Here is a 22,517-nt window from a genome sequence, read left to right as displayed (position 1 = left end):
AACATTTATTATTGAATTATGTTTATTAATTATGTTAAATATGTTATTTTCTGTGTCAAAAAAAACTATTAAAACAATTGAAACCATCTGTTTTCTGTTTACTTCCATCTTATATTGTTGGAAAAATCATTGAGTAGTTTTTTAGTTGATGCAAAATTCAGCCATGTCAAATGCCATTACTGATTCAGAAATTAAGAAATCAATTGTTAGGTTAAAACATACAAGTCAGTGACATGTTAACTTGTGGGGAACCATGTGTAAAACAAATAAAACCGCTATATTGGACAAATGATTCAAATAAATATGTGAATTATGAATGCCTAAATTACAGAAAAGAGCTGACTCGTGACATTTTGCATCCCAGTGCATGTACTTATGCCACTGTTTTGTGTGTATCCCTCAAATAAACAACCTTTTTATTTTTAAAAAATCGTTTGATCAGTTTCATTGGTCATTTTTTACCAGTGTCGACTTACTATTGAAAAAAAGAAGGATTTATTTCCACTCAAAGTTGCAGTGTAATTTGAGACTGTAAAATAAAGCAACCCCCTCTCAGAGTTCTCATTTTGCTGGCAGTCCAGTGCTTTAGATCTCCTCCAGCTTGGTTCATACATCTGCAACATTTGCCCACAGATTTCGTCTTATGTGGTTTTTGACAAACTTAATGCTAAATTCTTGAAATAAAAAAGGTACAAACAGACAGTGGAAAATAAACAAGTTGAAATGAACAGGCATGTCCTGAGAAGAGATTTTGTTTATTCTACAGGAAAACTGCGGAACTAAGAGTGACGGAGTGAAGCAAACACGGTGACGTGATGATGCAAACTGACTTTTTCAGATGCAATGTGTGTGTGTATATATATATATATATATATATATATATATATATATATATATATATATATATATATATATATATATATATATATATATATATAAACATAGCATAGCATACTATAAATGGTGGTAAACATGACTGTTGTTTTTAAAAAGTCCTCTTCTAACCAGTCATTTAATTCTTTTCCAGTATCATGGCTCTGTATTTCCACATTCAGTTAAAGAACCAAGAATACAGCATAGTTCTAAATTTTAGATGTTTATGATATGGACCCCATTCCTCACCTGTAAGTGTTTTTCCTGCAGCAACAATCAATGCAATCATCCAGATCTAACCTTTAGAAGGTTGCTCCATTTCCACCCGTATATTTATGCGAGGAGCTCCACCTTTAACTCTTGCAAAACTGAATACAACCGTCATCCTGCTTTCTACCTGCAGAGGAAAATGTGCTTATGGGAAAGACTTGAGTGTTATTTTATTCTGGAATATCTAAGCAGTGTCAGACCTGAGTTTATTTTAGTCTCCAGCATGACCCTGCTGTGTCAATGAATCATGCTGTGAATTTCCAATCATTATTCCCAAAAAAGCTCTACCAGATTGGACAGACACATAGATGGCCATTCACTGGAAGGTCTGGACATGGTGTGAAGCACACTCCAGAAAGGTCATTGTTCATAAACAAGCCAGATTGAATGCCTGAATGCAGTTACACACAGACATGTACACACTCTCTGGTTCTACATTCTGTCAGCCAGACCCAGAGCACAATGAAGGCTTTGTGAATTCAGACCGAAATTAGAAAGGAAGTTAATATGGTTTGGTTTAAGGAATCAAAAAACAAAAGATGAAAGATTTAACCACTAGTATTAAAAGAATACCCAACATAAAATCTCCCTCCTTCTTGACATATGCTGTCCTGAATTCAATTTTGATCCCCTAAACCACACCTTATTCATCTGTCCCAAGCTCTCTTAGCCCAATCATGTCTGGTGTTCAGGCCGGTCAGGTGTATGATCTCATGGTTGGAAGTGAACTTACCTTGGTCCAACCCCACCAAATGCTTGTTGTTTTGCGGGTTTTGGTTTGATTGTAGTTCTGTGACCAAACATGGACCAAGCATGTCCTGTCATCGCTCCATCCTGGCTTCTCAGCTGAGAGTTTTAAACCTCAAATCAGCTTGTAGCAATTACCGGAAAATTGAAAACGTGCGTCGCCGTGACTTTCTAACTATACACGTTGCTCCCACTGTTAGTGTACTTCTCTGGCAAGCCAGGGGTTGTTCCCATCACAGATTTGATGCTAAACAACCACAAAAATGTAAAAGCATGAGCTCTCTTGCCAAGAAGAAATCGACGGAATGAAGGGATAACTTATCTGAAAATTGAGAAAAGAAGGAGGAACTGAAGAAATAGATTTTTTGAAGAAATGTTTTAACACATAACTTATGTCCACTTGCACTTCACTTTTTATTTTTTAATGTTTGCCTATTGATATAGTATACTGACAGACAGAAATGTAAAGGCATGAACTCTCTTGCCATGAATGTATGGCTGAACAACTGAAAAAATTGTTTTTACATGTAACTCATGTCAACTGGCATATCAGTTTCAGTGTTTGCCTGTTCTGTTGTATGCGTGTATAAATGTGTGTGTGATTATAAGATATGCACAAAAATATTCAATGTAGCAATGCTAGGATCATACAAAGGTCAACTTCATTACAGTAATTGTTCTGTCATCTGCAATTAACAAAATGTCAAGCAGTTAACAAAACGATCCAACCAGCATTTAAAACCTAAATCTGCTCAGCGTCTGTGTGAACATCGGACATGTGCTTTTCCAAATGTCACAGCCTTTTTTTGTTCCCAAACATAGTCCAAATCTTCTTGTTGAAACCGTTTGCATGTCCTTGGATTTTCGAGTACACGTATCAAGACTTATGTTTGTTTCATCTATGTAAAAGGGCAAACGACAGATGGAAATGGAAACATCTGAGTGCTCGAGGAACGATGGCTAGCTCAGGGCAGTCTCGGTAGTGATCATGGACGTCCCAGGCTGTTCTCCACTTAGAACAATGAGAAGGCCCAAGAATCCTAGAAGCATCTCCATGTCTTCCAAATATCTGCTCCCAGGCATACTCACAGACATTGCGGTTGGAAATGAGGATTCCTGGGAGGGTTAGGAAAAGGGGGGTGGAAAACTGAAAGGAATCCATTGTTCTGCATCAGGGCAGATAAGACAACAAGGCTAAGTGGAGCCACATAGATACTTTGTAGAGAATGGTGGTGAAATTAATATTAAGGTAAGTTGGGACAGAAGCATATAGTTCCTTCGCAGGTCTCACCATACAGCACCTGGCAAGCATATATAAATATATATATATATGCTTGCCAGCTGTGTGTATATATATATATATATATATATATATATATATATATATATATATATATATATATATATATATATATATATATATATATTTTTTTTTTTTTTTTTTTTTTTTTTTTAATCTCATACTGAAAACATCAAGGGAAAGAAACTGGCCCCATTAGTAGAAACCAGACAGCATAGATAAGCTTTCTTGTGGTCCAGGTCATCAGGACGGTCCTCCCTTAAGTTATTCTACTTTCACTTACACCATGGATCAATGCCATTAAATATTTATTAAGCTCTATTCAAAGAAAATCTGTCCATATGCGATTAAGGCATTAACCTTTCATGCCGGGTATCACTAGTCGCAAGTAATTGACACAACCTACAGAATGCTGGGCATGCTTGGATGATTTTAATAACTAAACAGCATGCAATAATTGTTGAAAAACAAAGCAAGCCATAATGAATAAGCTAGACTCCAAAGCAAAAATGAGAACAGGCATGGTGAGGATGGCTGTTTGTGTGCTAAGGCAACTCTTTGAAGTGAGTGCTGGTCAACACATCTGGCGTGTATTGAATAAAGCTGTTGTTTGTTGAATTGTCGGCATTGTGCATGTGTGTGCCTCCATATCACTACTGTAAGTATTGGTTGAAAACTTAAGGTTGTACATGGTCAGTTTAACCATGTACATTGTCGCTTCACTGTATATTTACTAATATATATATATATATATATATATATATATATATATATATATATATATATATATATATATATATATGTATATGTATATATCTATACAAACACAAAGGTCTGAACATTAAGAGTCAACTAATCAAAAAGAGCAAACATCAAAGAGATCAGCTTTCTCCTTTTTCCCCCGCAGAATATAACTGCGAACCATCAAAGGGCTATCCTGTGGTTCCTAGGTGATGTAAAACAGACTGCATGTGGTTAACAATTAAAATATTTAACCACAATTTTCGAAAATCATGTTTAAAACACATCCAGATACCTTTGAGTCTAAGTGGCGAAGGAAACGGATAATGTTGTTAAGCAGAATGAGGCAAAAAGAATTAGGAACGAACAATTGATTTTCACATTATAGTTTATTACAAGGGTTTATAAAATTACCAAGTACATTTAAGAATCACTGTAACAAAAAAGGAGGGGAAAACATTCATATTTGAACTACGTGAAATGTGGATTTGTAAAAAGGAATAAAATATATGTACAGACAAACTCAACAATCAACAAAAGAACATGTAGTCAAATGGCACTCAAAATAAACATACCTCGCAAGTGCTTCTGTTTATTAATATTAACTAAATGCAATGATAATAATGATAACCAAAAATTATAATTATTACAATAACATAAAACCATATTAACATTTGAACACTGTGTACAATACAGTATAACTGAAATCCATATCATTCTAAATAGAACAGTATTTACCAACAGACTTTACTTATACTAGAACTCTATTCTGAAATATAACAAAAATAGCACTTAAAATAAGATTTATTACAATAATAATAATAATATTAATAGCAAGAATATTAGGATATTAGACAATGCAAATATGCTTTACCCATGGCTTTCTAATAGGTGAAATCCTTCTTGCTCTCGTAACATTTGCTTAGAAATAGCAAAATTGTTCTGTAGCTGAAGGTATAGCAATCTACTCTCTGTTAGAAAATGGTACACTGAAAGCAGCAGACGTTAATTCATCCATTCGTTAATTAATTAATAAAAAAAAAAAAGATCAGTGGCATATTTTATCAAAGAAAAGTCCTTCGCGTGGCCTGTAGAGGAAGTGAAGGAAGGAGTCCTAGAGCCTCTCGTCCAACCGCCCCCTAAAGTCCCTTTAGAGGCGTCTCAAGAAACCTCTCCTGATTGGTGGCATATAGAGTTACTGACTGATGATTTTCTGATGATCAGTTCCACCATCATCTACTGTATGTTCAGTATAACTTCTTCGTATAATGATGTGGAGCAGCAGGGGGAAAAAAGAGAAGCCTGGTCAGTTGGCACTCTGCTCCATCATATAAATAAAAAGCGACTCCCAAAGCAGCATATACGACAGTTACGACTTTTTTTTTTTTTTTTTTTGCTTTTTCTTTTTCATACATGTCTTCAGATATAACATTTGCAGCAGAAATGAGTCCCTCATTCCCTCTATAGCTTGTTTTGAGAGCCTGCACAGGTTACTTTTCTCATATAGTCTCTGTCTAGTTTTATCTCTTGCCTCTTTTTCACGCTCTCTTAAAAAGAATATTATGAATTGTCACTTATGTACAGAGCATGTATAACAAGTACTGGGTTAGTCTGAAAGCTCCTTCTGTACTGCTAACACACCTGAGTAAATTACACAATCCTCCCATTCATTCTAGTTTACACTGCCTACTCTAACTCCTAATACCTTAGCTGGAAAACAACCTGTCCACGCACGCAAACAGGCACACGCGTACATTCGCACAAGAAAAAACACGTATTTAAACACACACACACAAAAAGGACACACATACTGTATATACATATAAATGAATTCAGCATCCACAAGAATAAAAACACTCACACAAAACTTCTCATCTCAAGACCCTGTGACATCTACATCGGCTTATATGACTGTCCCTTTCATCTCTTCTTTTCTGAAACCTTCCTCTTGTGCTCTCCTGATGTAGCAATACGTTCAGTTAAATTTATATATTTATGATATACTTCTTTACAAATGATAGACTATACATTTTTGGCAAATGAGAGTCTTTTCAACTTCAGGTGACAGCTCAAGCTATGAAGTCTGTGCCTTTCTTCTGCCCGGTCTGTCACACGGTGGCATCCAACATCTCGTTCGACTTGGCCATGATCTGGTTCTGGTTGGAGTCAAGGCCGAAGAATTTTACGCGGAGGCCATCGGTGGGGTGCACCACGGGGACCGAAATCAAGCGCGGGAATGTCCGCGTGGCCAGTTCAAAGCGACTCCCTCCCGCGAGCTCCACGGCCAGGAGTTTGAGGAAGAGAGTGGCCAGCTGCTTGCCGAGGCAGGAGCGAACGCCACCGCCGAAGGGCAGGTAGTGGAAGCGGCCCTCGCGATCTTCGCTCCGCTCGGGGCTGAACCGGTCCGGATCGAAGGCCTCCACGTCCTTGAACACAGCCGAGGTGTCGTGGGTGTCACGGATGCTGTACATAACACTCCAACCTTTGGGTACCTGTACACCCTGAGAGACGGGCAAAAAGGAGGTTAGGAGTGTTGTTATTATTAACTAAAACCATATAAAATATAATGCGAATGATATAGAATACACAAAGAATATCAAATGTAAATATTCAATGAAAAACTTCAAAGAAAATTAGAAATGTTGGCCACTAACTGAGGCTACATTTACACAACCACAGTGTAGTCAAAAATGGATACGTTTTTGCATTCTTAAAAAGGTTATTGTATACACAACAACAGTTCTCCTTTACACATATCTGTGAAAACGGGCAATATTACAGACCAGTAGTTGGCGCTGTCAACTTGTTAGTAAACAGTACTTGTAGAGAAGTGACTCTCTAAATCCACACTTTGTTAAAGAAGCATTAGCAAACTTAGTACTGTGTTTTCAGCCCCCAAAACAAAGAGTCAAAAAACTTAAAAAGTTTTCAGTTTTTGGCTGAAAAGTTTTAAAGCGAAGTACTAAAACTAAAATTTAAATCTATTTTAAATGAAAACTAATTGAAAATATTTTATATAAAAAAATATATAAAATATATTTTTAAATATAAATATTTTTTACGTCATTTAGGAGACGCTTTTATGTGATGCGACAATAGAAAGAAACTGATGAAAGAGCAATAATATGTAAGTACTATGAAAAGTTCTTAAACAATACTGGTTATCAGGATAAAACAGGTGAGCATTCACTTGTATAATATAAAATAATAAAGGCATAGTTAACAAAACAAAAGGTAATTCCGATATCATCTACTCATTTAGTCTTTCCAAACCTGTATGATTTTTTTTTTCTTTGATATTTTCAGCTGGAACCCCACTGACTTGTATAGATACCTTTTCCCCTTTAAATACATTTATCACAGAAAAAATATACCATGCTTGTTTGGAACAACATCAGCGTGAGCAAAGGTTTAAAGTAGCTGCAGATCTTCAACAACTCACATCCAGCTCGAAGGTCTGTGTGGCAATGCGGTAACCTCCGGACACAGGGGCAAACAGACGCAGGACCTCTTTGATCACGCAGTCCAGGTACTTGAGGCTAATGATGCTGTCCAGTCGCAGTTCACCCTGGCACAGACAGCCGTCGTGCAGCAGGCCACAACTCCTCAGCTCCTCACGCAGCTTCTCCAGCACCGCAGGGTGTCGCAGCAGCTGCATGATCAGTGACGTGCTGGCGCTGGCTGTTGTAGCAAAAGCGGCGAAGATCAGCTCAATAGTGGACTCCTGCAGCAGAAAGAAAGAGGCTTGTGGTTTAATGACACATGTATGGTCACTAGTTCTACACATTACACACTAATATTCTGGCATGTTGATATTTGTTACTGAGTGATTGTTTTAATAAGACTTTGCAATATCGGTCTCATATCGGTCATAATTCATTTTTAAATATCACTGATACTTGAATTGGGTGATTCAATGCAACATCACTCTTTAATATATTCTAAAATGAATTCTTAATTTTCAGTCTGAAGTAATGTGTCAGATCCTTCAGAAATCAGTCAATCAGGATTTTTTGATGAATATAAAGTTCAAAAGAACAGCATTTGTTTGAAGCAGAAACAATTTCATAAAATTGTAAATGCATTTACTATTACATTTAATTATTGCTCTTAAAATAATAATCGCAATTAATCGCATCCAAAATAAAAGTTTATGTTTAGAAAATATATGTGTGTACTGTGTATATTTATGTATTTATAAATATAAATGCATGTATATATTTTAAAAATATGTTATGTTTAGATATAAAAACATTTATAGAAAAATATGATTATATGTATGAACATAAATATTTTCAAAATGTATAGCATGTGAATGTATTATATATACATAATAAATTTACAAGGCACACACAAATATATTATGTAAACAGAAACTTTTTAATTACAATTCATCATTTGACAGCATTACTTTAAATGTATCCCTGCTGAATAAAAGTATTATTTTCTTTAAAAAAAAACAACTTTTGAACTTTTGAACAGTAGTGCAGATAATTTGTCTGTAGTCTAGCGATTTAACCGCAATCTAACTTTTTCTGAAATTCTTAGGATGGAGCTTCTTTGCTTCTTTTCTTTCCTTCTCTCTTTTTTCTTTGAGGTTTGGCAGCCATCTTACACAGGTTTCTTTTCTCTCTCTTCTCTTTCCCTCCCTATTTTAACTGCTTGCCAGAGAGTTGGTGTTGACAGGCCTGGGAGCCACCCCTGCCACCACTGTCTGAGGAGACTACGCATGTACCTTACAAAAGAAAAAAAGCTGAACGTCTGAGCCGAGTGGAATAACCAGGTAACAATAGCCTACAGGGAAGCATTTATTGACTATTATCTGTGTCATTAAATGTCTGTCATCCCGGTTTGGGCATGGGACTAGAAAACTGAGCAGGAGAGAGAGAAGAGAAATAAAGAGCACAGTCAGTGGGTAAAGTGTGCAGCCAGAGAGTCGCTGCAAACCTCTCAATATCTTAGTGTTGACTTCCTGTTTTGCTTTAATATGTAATCAAGTAATCACAATTTGACCTCACACTGAAAACAAAATCATCTGCTGAAAAGAAAATGATTAGCATAAAGACTGGGAGGATGACTGTGTGGTGAAAACCATGACCAATTTTTCGGATGTGTAATGTACAGTATTAAATAGACACGATGTCTCAAAAAAACTTCTTTGAAATGTAAAATAAAATATCCCCTTTTCAGTTGGACTGAGAAAGAACTCTATAATGCAGATCTAGGACATTTCATTTTAGTTTTTTTTTAACAAAGACTTGCCTACTTAGTCCGCTGCCTTTTGAGAAAGCCTCCCGACAGAAGTGAAAACTTCTGAAAAACCAACTTATGTTACAGGTCAATCACACAAAAAACTATTTGTAAAAAAAATTGGTTTACCTTTGATTCCAGTGGTGATTAACATATGCTAAGCTAATGACGTGATACACTAATAATCTGAATATTATATACAGTTTTAGCTGAACATTTCTAATAAAACTTTCTCCTCACAGTAGCTGATTCACTGAAAGCTTGTTCCACTTCTTGTCATGATTTTTCAAAATTTGGTGAGTGATGTTTGGAATAGCTTTAACACAGGAAAGCGCACATATGAGGGCTTAAAATGTTGTCTATGTAGGCAGCTTTTGGAACGAGGTTTTAGAACAAAGCTGTAGTGTATTAGAGCTGCTTTTCTCACCTTGAGCTCCTGCATCGTAAGCTCTGTGTTGTTCTCCTTGGCGCTCTCTAGAAGCACATCAAGAGCGTCTGTGTAATCTTTCCCCTGGGTGTGGAGTGGTTTCTCTCTGATGGCTTTTTCTATGCTTTTCTGGAGTGAGTCTCTTGCACGAATACCCTGCAAACACACACAATTCTATTAGATGATCTACCACTGTGTTCTTAATGCGCAGAAACACCTAATCCCTTCCGTCATTTTGAAGTGATGTAGACAGTGCATATTGACATTTTACCTTCCTATAGCCACTAAACGGCAGGTCGATGGGAAGGCTAAAAACGTTCTCCACAAAATCCTGGAAAGTGTGGAAAAGACAGCGCATCTCCTCTTCAGAGACGCGGAAACCCAGCAGCACACGCACTGCCATGTGGAAGGACAGCCGCTGGGACTCACGATAAACATTGATGGGGTCAGGATTGGAACTCCACACCCTCAGGGTCTCCTGAATGACCTGCTGGATCTTGGGCAGGTAGCTCTCCAGAGCCTCATGGCTGAAGACTTTAGCAAAGATCTAAGAAACACAGTTGAAAATGCAGTTAGTCGGCTGTGTTCAAGTAATTGAGAACCAATTTGAGAGGATAAACAGTTTTAAAATCAGTTAAAAATGGTCCAAGAAATCTGCTTCCAAAAACATGCATGTTTATTATGAACCTGTCCAATCTGACAATGCAATATTATTCAAGTTTGTATCTAGATGTGTATTGCACAAAAACAGAGTTGCACTGTTCCAAAAAGTACAAAATTTGTATGACTCAAGTGTATGAACCTGTATTGCTGAACTACCCTTCCCACAATGCAGCTGGCACGTGATTCACATCATCTATAACAAACCAGCACCTCTGTGCTCTACAGGCAAGAAATGTCACAAAAATATTATCCTGAAACCACAGTCAGCACCTAAAGGCCAAGCTTATTTGTCTAATAGTTTGAAGCATGGAACATTCTCATTAACTCTGAAGTCCTCACTGTTTTTGACCTTCTTGTGCTCTTAACTGCCACTCACCTACCTCCACCTCGCTCTCAGAATATCTGAGAGAGTTTCCCTCTGCATCAGCAGTGAGGGTGAAAGGCAAAGGTAAGATTTTCCTGGCCATGGCAGCGCATTTCTAATGTACCTCAGTTGTGCTGGTTTGTTTAGTGAAATAACATCCATGTTCCAGTGCCCACGACTAACAATAGCACTTTTTATATGCCATCTCATTTCAAATACCTCGTCTCCGCCCCGTTTTTTTCCACAGTAGTAAAGGAAAGGGGGGCGGAGACTTGTGTGTCCTCCTTCTGTCTCTCCGTCTGACTTTCTCTCGCCAAGGCCCATTTCTTTGTGTCTCCTTTCCGTGCTGTTCTTCTGAGACCCATTTCATTTCAAACTCTAACAATCAACTGGCTGTAAGTATATCATTTAGGTATTAAAAGCTTATTTCGCACCTATTTACATTTGGTTTTCAGTGTCCTCTTTCATGTAAATAAAACCACCAGTTATCTATCCATTCTATTACATCATTAACATCAGATCATTTTCTGGCATTCTACAGTGGATCACATGTGTCGAGGAAAAAAACGAGTGGCTACAAGCATGTTTGCGTCACACATCTCGCTTAGCTGCTACCCATAAATTAATACATGCAATACAACACCATATTTATACTGCTTATTGGTTTGGGATTTTTTTAGAAGGTTACTATTTTCCTTTCACGAGTTTTTGCGTACTAGACAGACGTCAGTCAAGCTCCACTAATGCCAGTCCCCATTATACAGGATTTTGAACACTACTGGAAAAAAAACAGCCGCCTGTCTTCATTACAAAACGTGACTGCACTTTCCACACACATACACACACGGTCTTTTAAAACTCCCCCACCCTAATAATTTCCATATGTCTTAAATTATATGAAAGTGCTCAAAGCTGCTGGTTTGACCAGAATGTAAAGACCTCTTTATTCTCTCCCTCAAACCATTCACTTTCTTTACACTTCTCTCTACTTTTCCAATCTCTCTCTTTTCTCTCTCTCTCCCCTGCTGACTAAAACAAAATCCCTCATTCAGAGTGAGAGCACTTTGTGTAGGCAGGTGAGTGCAGAATTAAGATCCTGTGCCCTCTACTGGCCAACCGAATAAATTCAATTCAAATTCACAGATGGCTGTATCAACAAATGTGATTCAGTTGCATGAATGAACTATTGCGGATCCTGTTATAACTCTATAAATTATATAGCTGCATCCAAAGCTCGCAGAGCCATTTGGACCCAATGCTTTGCAATCAGCGTCTCTCCAGTACATGTACAGCAATGGTCTTTCGAACAGAGATTTACAGTAACTTAATTTCTTTCCCAAACGTAATGCCTCGAATGGGACGTCCTAAAGAGCTTAGAAGATGTAACAGGCCTTGTGTCGATGGACATACTCTACCTTTCCAGTCTAAAATATAGACTGTACATTGCTGTACACCTCCAGAGAGATTCAAGAACATATTAAAATATATTTATGACATTACTGCGCAGAGCAGGATGTCGAAACCAGGCTGAAGGGGGTCCATAAGGCGGTCTTTGTCCGTCTGAGGCTGGCTGACTAATTAGCAGTCATTAGGGGGTTTGCGTGAGGCCCTGGACCTGGAGGATTAAGCAGACTGATTACACCCCGCTGACCCCTCAATGGAACAGGTGTGTGGGGCGAAACTCAAGACTCTGAGGGACTGAAGAGAACCAGGGTCCACAAAAAAAAGCTTTTTTGTACCTGGACAATGGGTTGGATTTGAGGAGAAGCTAGTTATGAGCGTAATCCTCCATTGTGAGCAGACTGTTCTGTGTAACAATAGTGCACATGGGAGCAAGGCATTGTGGGTATCTGTCTGCAAATCTGCACCTAAGGATGGCAAAGCCATTTTATATTTGACCTTCTATCTTGTTTCTTTCACTCCATCTATGGTTCATACTCTGTTTGTGCTTCCACAAATTCAAAACATCTTTCACCGGCAAGGCAGGAAAATGGTACATCCATTAGGAGATAAGGATGGTTCCCACAGATGTACATTTGAGTGTACAATGACCTTACCTTTCTCCTTTTGCGGTGGATGTCTCCTATAGAGTTGGCCAGACTGTTGGGACCCAGTAGAGTGCTGGTGCTTTGGGGCCAGTCCACAGTGACCAGGCTGTGCTCTCCCATCAGGACCTTACGTACATTCTCTGCCCCCGTGACCCGGATGAGTGGCCGTCCGAGCAGGTGAGTCTTGAATACGTTCCCATACTTCTGCCTCCTTGACGCATGGAAACCTGCTCCCTGAAAAAGAGAACCAGGTGCAAAAAAAAAAAAGAAAACACATTAGTTAGATAATAGGCTTTAAACCGTGAATATAAATGAGTATAAACTGCCTTTCAAAAGACTATTTTAAAATAACACTATATTGTTACTATTATGACTTTAATAAATCACCAACACGCCTGTAATATTGTCACTGTGCTTTTTTATTTTTGCCAACAACAACTGTTGGTTTTAAACCGTAAATTGAACAGAATTATTACCTTTGTAGTTTCAATCACATTATTAACCTTTAGCCTAGCAATAACCCATAAAACTGAACACAACACTGTTGGCTAAGGAGTTTCCGTCTGAATATTACAGATGTAATGAGGTGTTAGGGCTAATAGGTATTTGGAATGAAGGGTGTTAGTCTTGTGGGATTAGCCCACTTTGTTTGTTTTTGTATTGTAAGGGCATAAGGGTGCCGTTCACAGCATTCTTTATGCAACCGGGTTAGCTTTAGCTAAGAAGGGGCTCCGGCTTAGCCTTCGGGATCACGCTGAGAGAAGTGATCTAATGAGTATATGAGTGCAGCCATTAGCTCTGAGAAGTTGGTGTGTTGTTTGAAAGATTGGCTGAAAGTGCTAATCAGCAAGGAATCCAGTACATCCTGCAAACTTTCACCTTTGACCCCTTCACCTCTAAGGTTTGAGAACAAACAAAAGGGTTCAAAAAGAGATGTTTAAGGGTTACAGAAACACATTTCAGTCTTTCTCAGGGCAGGGAACCTGAACCTGAATGATGTATCACAGCCTGTGCATTAACTGTAGCCAACATAACATCAGCCTGACTGAAATGTCTTAATGTTATGTATATTGTACAGAAAATATACATCATTAAATTTATTATTTTGCTCGATACTGAAGTCGTCATGCACATCAAGATTAGTTTTAGAATTACCAACATGATAAAGACTCTTAGCTCTGGAGTGAGTTGCTCTGTATAACACACAGTAATTGCCTGTAGCCCTTGAGACCTCTGCTGAGCACATAAAGACGGCCTGTAACCTCTCAGGTTCACACACACATACTGACCCCATGACAGGAAGTGGCAGTAGAGCTGTTTGCTCCTTTTGCCACCCTCCCCCCTCCCTTACCAAAATTTGTGACCAGTTTCATCGAGCACACTCCAACACTCACACTCTTATTTGCGAGGATAAATTTAGCGGCATGCACGTCTTTTTTTCCTGTTTGGCTGAGAGAAACGTGTCTGAATACATTTCAGCTCAGCATGCTACATGCATGCTTCTGGACATTGGTGCCTGTTGAAATGTGAAGCAAATTTGTTTTTGCAAGTACTGCTAAATCATATACTAAAGTATTTATGACTTGACTGGCTTAATATCACTTCTGTTCAGAATTAAGAAACCCACAAGCAAATGTGGCAGAATTCAAACTGCCTACTTTTTTATATTGTATTACTATATTTTATAGTATTTTGGAAAAAACGTGTGCATGGACAGAATAGGTTTTGTCACATTTACTTTCACACTCTCTCCTAATCTCAAAAATGAGGGACAGCTTCTGATCATATTGCTACTTTACTATGATGGCAAGCACTTCCCAATGCCATTCCTGTCTGCCCTATAGTCCAGCAACTAGTCTCTTTAGAGATGGGCAAATAAGCGTTCCACCCCTTTTCGTGTACTTGTGGCCAGAGGCTGGGTTTCTCACCTCTATATATAAACAAATAAACAGATTAGTACATGAATGATGTCTTGCCGTTAAACTTTTATCACATACGTTGGCATCATTAAAAATGCATTGTAAATGTACAATGCATAAAGTGCAATGCATTTAAATTTTTGCCGTAAAACCATCTGTCAGTGAAAGCTTTAGTACTCTATCCTTTTTTGGATGCTCATTTACTCTCTTCTGACCTTTGACCTTGGCTGACTGACACATCCAACACCTTCATAATGTCAGAGACCATAAATGACTGGCTGAGATGTCTAAAGGCTTAGCAAATGTCTTATAACCTGCAGTGCACCTTGGCCCAAAAAATCCTACAACAAATTATCAATTGAATTAAATAGCCAGATTATGAGATCAGACTAACGAGATATACGCATGCACATAGAGGCTAGACAAGGTCAGACAAAAGGAGATTAAGTCTCACTTTCTCATCTGCCAAAGTTTAACCAGAACTGGCTGAACATGTGGGAAAAAAATATAGCTGTAAATCTGCAGTGGTGGACAATTTAAACCATATTTGACACTCTCACACTTTTCTTTCTCGGTTTTCACAATTTTTCCCACAAAAGCCTGTTTTGTGTTTTATAGTTTTGGCGGGATTATGTCATATTCAAACATTTTCGGTTCCTCGTTTGAAGGAGGTATCATAATCATAACTGACTGATTTGGACATTAGAAAAACAAGGTTTAGTCAGAAAGAAACACTTTCAGACTGTTCTTCTAAAACCGTATGACCAAAGTTTCCCCCAGAGGAACTCTGTCCTTAAACAAACATGGCATCCCGGGACGTCTACAGGTGTTAGACAGGGGGCGCAGCCACTGCGTGAACAGTGTGTGGGGTGAGAGAAATGTTCACTGGCCAGCTCACAGTCAGTCTATGCTTAAAGACACTGAGGATTTCAGATATCAGGTGAGTGTGAGGGCAAGAGGTAATGCTGACATGAACAACCACATGAACACACACACACACATCCAAAAGCAATGCAGGGAAAGAGGGGGAAAATAAATGTAGTATCTTTCACCACATGGTGAGAACTGAGTGTGTGTGATGATGGATGATTGCGTGTGTGTGTGTGTGTGTGTGTGCTCACCTCTCAGCAGTGGGACCAGTCAGAACGAGAAGGAGAGAGAGAAAGGAGCCGTTTTCATCCTGACAGACCCAGGACAAGGCCGTCTTTCACACATGCCCAACATAAGGGCACTCTCTAACTTTCTCTCTGTTGATCTCCATGTATAAACACATTTACGCAAAAGTGAACTCGTAATTTGTATTATATTATGTTTGTTTATGGTCTTTGTTCTGTCATATTCCCCTTTCAGACGATTTCTGTTTTGACATCATGTGTAACCTGCGTGAACTTGGTGTGTTTGATAATTCTGGGAACAAGAACATCCATTTTAAACACCACATGCTGTCATCCTTACCAGGCCAGAGCCTTTTTTCCACCTCTCCATGAGTAGTGAAAGTGTGCAATGTACGGTCACACACCACATCACCAAAAACACATATACATTTCTCACATCTACATGTGTGTATTTACACATGTAGGGGCCAACAGTTCCCTCTGAAACAAGTGTACACAGAAGGGCAGCCAGAGAGAGTCCAGTCCTGATCTGTGTAGTACAAGTGGAAAGTGCAAAAGACGTGCTAGAAGATGGGGAAAGGTAATGGTTTTCCGGCTTGGAAGTGACTGACAGTGAGGTGAGCCTAAGAAAATGTGATTAGGATGGTGAATGACAGTGAGGTGCGCGTGAGAAAATTTTCTACCTTGTAGAAAAGTGACTCTGCACGCTGGAAATAGCAGAACAGGTTGTGAGGCAAAATGGGGAGACAGACGAGCAGGGCTTGGCCGCGCAGATGTCATTTGGCTAGAAGGTGAGAAATGTCCTCCCTCATTTCACAAGGCCACAGAAGCTCAGACGTGCAGAGAACGAAAATAAAACAAAAAACCCAAAAGGGTCACTGACGCACAAAAACTCCACACACCCTGGAAAAGCTATGAGGTAATAATCTGCAGCTTACTCGCACTGTCAAACACACACACGTATACGGCCGTTCACTTCTGCACGCATGCATGGTCATGGTGACTTTTTCGCTCGAAGCGCATTTGCTTAAAAACCAAGTGAAATCGTCTGTCAATCAAACATGAGCCTGTTTGTTTTGAGCGAAGGCAGACTGGGTTCAAGAACTCCGTTGATGTTGAGGTTAGATGATCTTCAGCGATAAGACAGAAAAGCTTTCCACATTCATTTGGACCGCAAAACACATGTCAGACATCGCTTGAAGACAATAAAATGCGCAGGGAGAAGAGCGTCTGTGTCAGAGGCTCGTGCAGCTGTAGTTTCAGTCACAGAAGTCTTAGGATCAGAATGAAATAGATCAGTCAATAAACAGGTAAAACTCTGAAAGCATCTGAATGGATCGGATGTGTTTACAGTACACGTGTGTCTTCAGTTACATGCACTTCGACTTCGCACAAAACATGCCTGTTCTCTGCCTCTGGAGGTGAAAGGGTTAACTCGCCACGTTCAATAGTTTCTTTTATTTTGAAAAGAAATTTATCAGATATTTTACAAGGGGGCGCAATAAAGAGGACCGCTTTTTTCCACTGGCTCATTCCACACAGAGTGCGCAGGACTAAAAATACAAATTTCTGTGTAAATTGGACACCAGTCGAGCCTCCCACTACATAAATGTAGCCTTTGTGTGCCAGTGGAAATGTTATACAAATGACCCCTTTATTAAAATCACAAAAAACCCTTTTAATTATATTTATTCAGATCAGCTATGGTTGACCCGAACACAGGGGGTGCTGCGCGAGGGACTATGGGGGTGCAATTTCATATGCGATTTCAATCACCTCAGTGTGTTTCTTCAGCATACGACCGCCATAAAGTAAGACGAGAAGAAAAGAAAGATGGATGGAGCGGCGGGAATTGAAAAGTGTACGGCAAGTTTTCCTTGGCACATCGTTCTGCTCCGTGCTCTTTATTTGTATCACTCATTATTCTGACCCTTGTCCTCAGGTCCTTCTGTATATATGCATGCGTGTGTGTGTCTGCATGGCTTAGTCTAGGGGCTGCTGTGTTTATTGGTTCAGAACGGCAGGTAACGGCGCGGGAGGAGTTCTCCGCACGCTGACCCACAGTCTCAGCGTAAATAAAGATAATATGTCCATTTACTGAAATAGCCCGTTGGAATCTCTCAGGATGTGTGCGTTGGCCCGTCTCCATTGGGGTATAGACGGCATTTCTGCAAAGAGAGAGGGGGAAAGCGAGCAGAGGCAGTAAGACTTGAGGTCCCATTATTTGTCCATCAGTCACCCTTGGGTGTACCCGCCAAAGAGATCCATGGAGGCACATGGATCTGCATAAATGAAAGGAGATATGGGAAATTCGGACAATGCATTAAGAATCAGCAATCGGCATCAGAAGAGAAATGGTTTCACTTAATGCCGAGCGAACGCCAAAGCCCACGAGACAAGCGCAAAGAACCTAAATGTGGCCGAGCTGAGAGAATAGGCTCCCCTTTGACCTGGAAACACTTTGTGGAGAGAGATTATGGTTGTTCAGTGCAGTGTGAGTGCTCACCCCGGGGACCCCCTTTTCTTCTCTTTTCTATCCCCCTACCTTCCTCCTCCTCCCACTACTGCTGCCAAGCCCCCTTCGCTTTCACCCCCCGTCCCCTGTTCCTAAAGACAAGAGGCTGTTTGAGGGGTTGGTGGTGCGTTCCAGAGGTGAAAAAGGGGCCACACCGCACTGGTGCCAGTCATGCCCGTTTCATGCTCGCTAATCCCGACAAGCCCCAGGAGAAAGCCAGAAAGCGAGAGAGAGGGGATGCTGGAAGACTGTTCCTAAATCCCCCAGGTCTCTATAGGCCATGCTCTCTGGAATTCTGATCAGAGCCCCAAGCCGTGTAGTCTTTGTCCCAGGGTGTGGGTGTGTTTTTGACCCCCCGGCGGGCAGCTTTATTGCCACCCAGACTGGAGCGATTTGGGTCAAGGTGGAGACGTGGGGTAGAGGTAAGGGAGGGTTGCCCACTGGGTGAACTGTGCTCTCATGTTAGACAGCCTTCCCTGTGTACCGAGAAACTTATTGCTACAATGGCAAAGGAATTTGTGCTTATATAATGATCATTATTAATCTCGAGGCTGAACTCACCCTTACTGATCAGCACACAATTCAAAAGTAATGGCCCTGGCAAAGACACAGTTAAGTTAATGTGCCATATGGATATTTCAGCAAAACTTGGAGCACCGTTGAGAAGAGGACAAAAAAAGAAAGTCATGACCAGATATTTTTTGTGGTCAATTGAAAAGTCATACACAGACAAAATACAAAATCTTTTCATATTTCAAAATGACAGACACACCGCAAGAGTAGGCAAAAAAAATTAAAAATAACACTCCTCTGGGTCCATAAATCTATGTCAATCACAGATTTGACCCACTTTTGGATTCAACTGCTGCTCCCCTCAGGCTTAAGGAGAGAGATGTGGACCACAAAAGGGGCTAACCGACCGATTTAAGGGGTTGTCTTAAATGTATCGGTGTACACAGATTGTTAAAAAGCAATACATGTTTTCAGAAGCACAAGAAAGAGAGAGATCAACATTTCAAACTGCACGTTTGCACAGTAGCTCTGTCGCCTGGCAGTCATGCCTTGAGCTCTAGCAATAAGGAATGACACAAATTTGGCACAAATGGACCGGACCAAATCCTATCGATTTGAAATATATAACTGCAGTCAAGCCTGTTTGTTTTTTTTCCCTAGAGACCCTGCCAACTGAATGGAAATTCTCCTCTGGATTTCCTGCAACTTTGGAGAATCTATTCCTGACCAGAGAATTTGATCTGTACACCACTCAGACCAGGACATTCCTCCCTATTGAGAATCTCAGTAAAAGCAACCCACTCCAGCTACTGCAAGCCAATGTCCAGGGACGTCCTAATGCGCACCGTGGATTTAATATGGAAAGAATTCCTAAGACATTTATTCACGACTTTTACTGTATGGAATGCTTTTTTTTACAGCTTCGTTTCGTGTAATAACCTACTTTTAAAATACCACATCACGGCCGCTGCGCTGATTTGAATTCAGTTAATGTACTACCTTATATAATTTCTAAAGCAGCCATGTCACAGTGAGCGTTCAGAAACTTCTCTGACTTATTGAAAAAGGAAGATGGCACAGAGACTCCCTGAATGTACTGTAGGCGCGCCACGCGCTGTCTGGGTATCATGACAGAACGGCGCGGCACGGCATCATTCACAACACGCGGGAGCGTCTAGGGTAACCGACGCGCGTAATTACACAGAAGCTCAGTAAGAGCGCGACACTACCTGCCCTCGCGATCAATCCCACCCCGCGCGCCAAGAGGAGTTTATGCGCGCTTTGACAAGCGGCGCTCAGTGGCTGTGTTCTCGCGCGCATCGGAAGCCAAGGACTACAGTATTTCTGGAACTGAGCGCGCCTTTCTTGGCAGACGCAAACAGGTTGTTCCACGTGGATTGAGAACTGGCTGTATGAAACAAAAACTGTCGGCTATCTAAAACAGACAGCTTATTAACACCATGGAAATATGGCACGGATGAAATTGCACACGTGGGAATAACTAACCTGCAGGCTGCTCGCTTTTTTTAAAGCGCAATATTACGCTCGGGCGCACACGTGCGAAAAGCATTAGTGGACGTTATCCTACTCTTGATGCGTCTTTAACAACCCAGTTACCTACAGGGAGACTATACACACTGGTGAGCGGACGAATCCGCGCTGCCTGGCGCGCACCGGAGCGGTGTGCGCGCGCGACAGCAAGACGACTGGAAACTTGGAAAGACACGAGGAGATGGAGCGCTTACCTGAAAGAACCAGTGGCATGTCTCTCCAATGATGGGGAACCCCATGGAGCCCTTGGGCATAGGCAGCTTGCAGCTCTTGTCCCGTGTTGCGGTCCATCTCAGCTGCCAGAGTTGCTGGGACACGGCCAGAAGAAGTGCCATGGACACTAAACACGCAGCCAGCGTCGCCAGCGCCGAGACAAGGTCAAAACTCTCGAAGAGCATGGCTGTGAAGGTCCGGGACTTGTCTCAAATATTTCTTTGGAGTGATGAGCACTACAGTGGTTAAGCCTTGTCGGGAATATATGAGTGACTTATATAGGAGGTATATATGATTTGCTGCTACAATTAGCCTATTCTAAAAAGAAGGAAAAAAATAACTAAGAATAATCTCACCAAAAGGCAACGGAAAAAAAAAAAGTTTTGCAATGAAAAGTAAATGAATAAATTGAAGTGTTTAATTAATTGAATGGTGGATGTTAAAAAGCGATCTTAAATGTTTGTATATCATTTTAAATTATGCAAATCGCTTTCCAATATTCCAATGAATTTTAGATTTTTATTTTAAAATGTAAATTTGGCGTGAACTTGTCAAACTTTAAAGTTGACTTAGTTGAATTCTGTTCTAAATTCCTTTAAACTCTTGCTTTAAAAATAGCTTTAACTAACTTTTTGAAGAAAAAAAATGCTTTCAATAATTTTAAAAATAGCTTACAGGAAAGCTCGATATAACCTTTTTAAATGCACTGAAATGAAGTAATGGTCATAAGGAAGACGCAGAAATAAATGAAAGAAATAATCCTCCGAAGTTTGATGCCTATGAGCTGTAAAAATCTTCAGATGACTGTAGTGCGTCTCGCTAGCCCGTTTTCTGATGCGGTTTCACTCTCTACCTCTCTCTTGCGCTCTAGCTCTCTCTCTTCACATACAGTTTCTCAATGTGAGTTCGAGTCGCACAGCGAGCTTCCAATGTGTGTTTATATAGCGGAGGCAGTGAGGCGGCATTCGGCCAGGGTGCAAGCGGCTCCCCCCTTACCCCACCCCACAGAACTGAGGCGGGGTGAAAAGTGAACGGGCCGGGCGCTGGAGCGTGCGGGACCTGGAGAGGAGCCCAAAGAGAGAGAGAGAGAGAGAGAGAGAGAGAGAGAGAGAGAGAGAGAGAGAGAGAGAGAGAGAGAGGGAGGCTTTCAATACTTTAAGCTTCATACGTTCGAGAAAGTATCACCTGCCACTCGCAGAATATGGGTATGGTTTAATCGCAAGGGCTTAATAATGTTGTCACGCTGAGCTACCTTGATTACTCAGCATGCATTTAAACCCTTGGTTCAAAAAAAAAACGAGTCGTAATGTTATAACATTCTTACACGGATTCAGTAACACACCATAATAGACATGTTCAGCACCAGTTTAACATTTCCAAGCAATGCCCTGACTGTTAAGATGCGCGTCTGTTCCGCGCAGCAGTGGTGCGAGCCGTTAGTCCCGTGAATATTCACAGCCACAGTGATTCATTCATTGACTCATTCATTCGTTATTTGTTTTCGTCAGAAATGGCTTTCTGTTTATCCATAACTTTAAGGGGGATCGAGATTTTTATAAGGATTTCTTTGAAGCGGGACGTTTTCGGCGCGTAAAATATGTTAAGATGCGTCTTGCGCAACCTTAGCTCTTATTTGGTGATCACAGATTACTAGCATTAAAGCATTTTAATCAAAACAGTAAGGTTTATTGTAAACGTCTGTAATGAAAGTTAGTATTTTTGCTAATGAAATAAATCATTAACTTAACGCATGGTAATGATGGAGCCAACAGTCAATATGAACACTTGCGTTCTGAGTAGCTTTTGAGGCTACTTAAGCATTGAGGGGAAAAAACATCTATCTATCTATCTATCTATCTATCTATCGTGTAAATAAATCCCCTTGGGCTGAGAGTGACCGATTCGCGCTGGTGTCATCTGTTACAGATGGCACGCGGTTTCAGTTACGGTCACCTTATGATCACAATCACCCAAGGACAGTTATGTAATTGTTCTCAATATATGAGAA

The 22,517-nt window shown here is 40.2% G+C and overlaps 1 protein-coding gene across 1 annotated transcript; it reads right to left on the bottom strand.

Annotated features, from left to right (window-relative positions):
* Window positions 1–4,301: 4,301 nt before the first annotated feature.
* On the bottom strand, window positions 4,302–21,433 carry LOC122349425 (cytochrome P450 26B1). The gene is made up of 6 exons (XM_043245463.1): window positions 20,491–21,433; window positions 12,693–12,917; window positions 9,880–10,155; window positions 9,609–9,764; window positions 7,374–7,655; window positions 4,302–6,432 (listed from the first exon to the last, which is right to left on the bottom strand). Exons 1-6 carry the CDS (start codon window positions 20,692–20,694, stop codon window positions 6,040–6,042), a joined length of 1,536 nt encoding a protein of 511 aa, XP_043101398.1. The 5' UTR covers window positions 20,695–21,433; the 3' UTR covers window positions 4,302–6,039.
* Between the last annotated feature and the right edge of the window lie 1,084 nt (window positions 21,434–22,517).

This window comes from Puntigrus tetrazona, chromosome 7 (genome assembly GCF_018831695.1).
Source record: "Puntigrus tetrazona isolate hp1 chromosome 7, ASM1883169v1, whole genome shotgun sequence".
NCBI classification, from domain to species: Eukaryota; Metazoa; Chordata; class Actinopteri; order Cypriniformes; family Cyprinidae; genus Puntigrus; species Puntigrus tetrazona.
The sequence above is the reverse complement of the archived record's forward strand: the minus strand, read 5'-3'. Positions and strand labels throughout refer to the sequence as shown.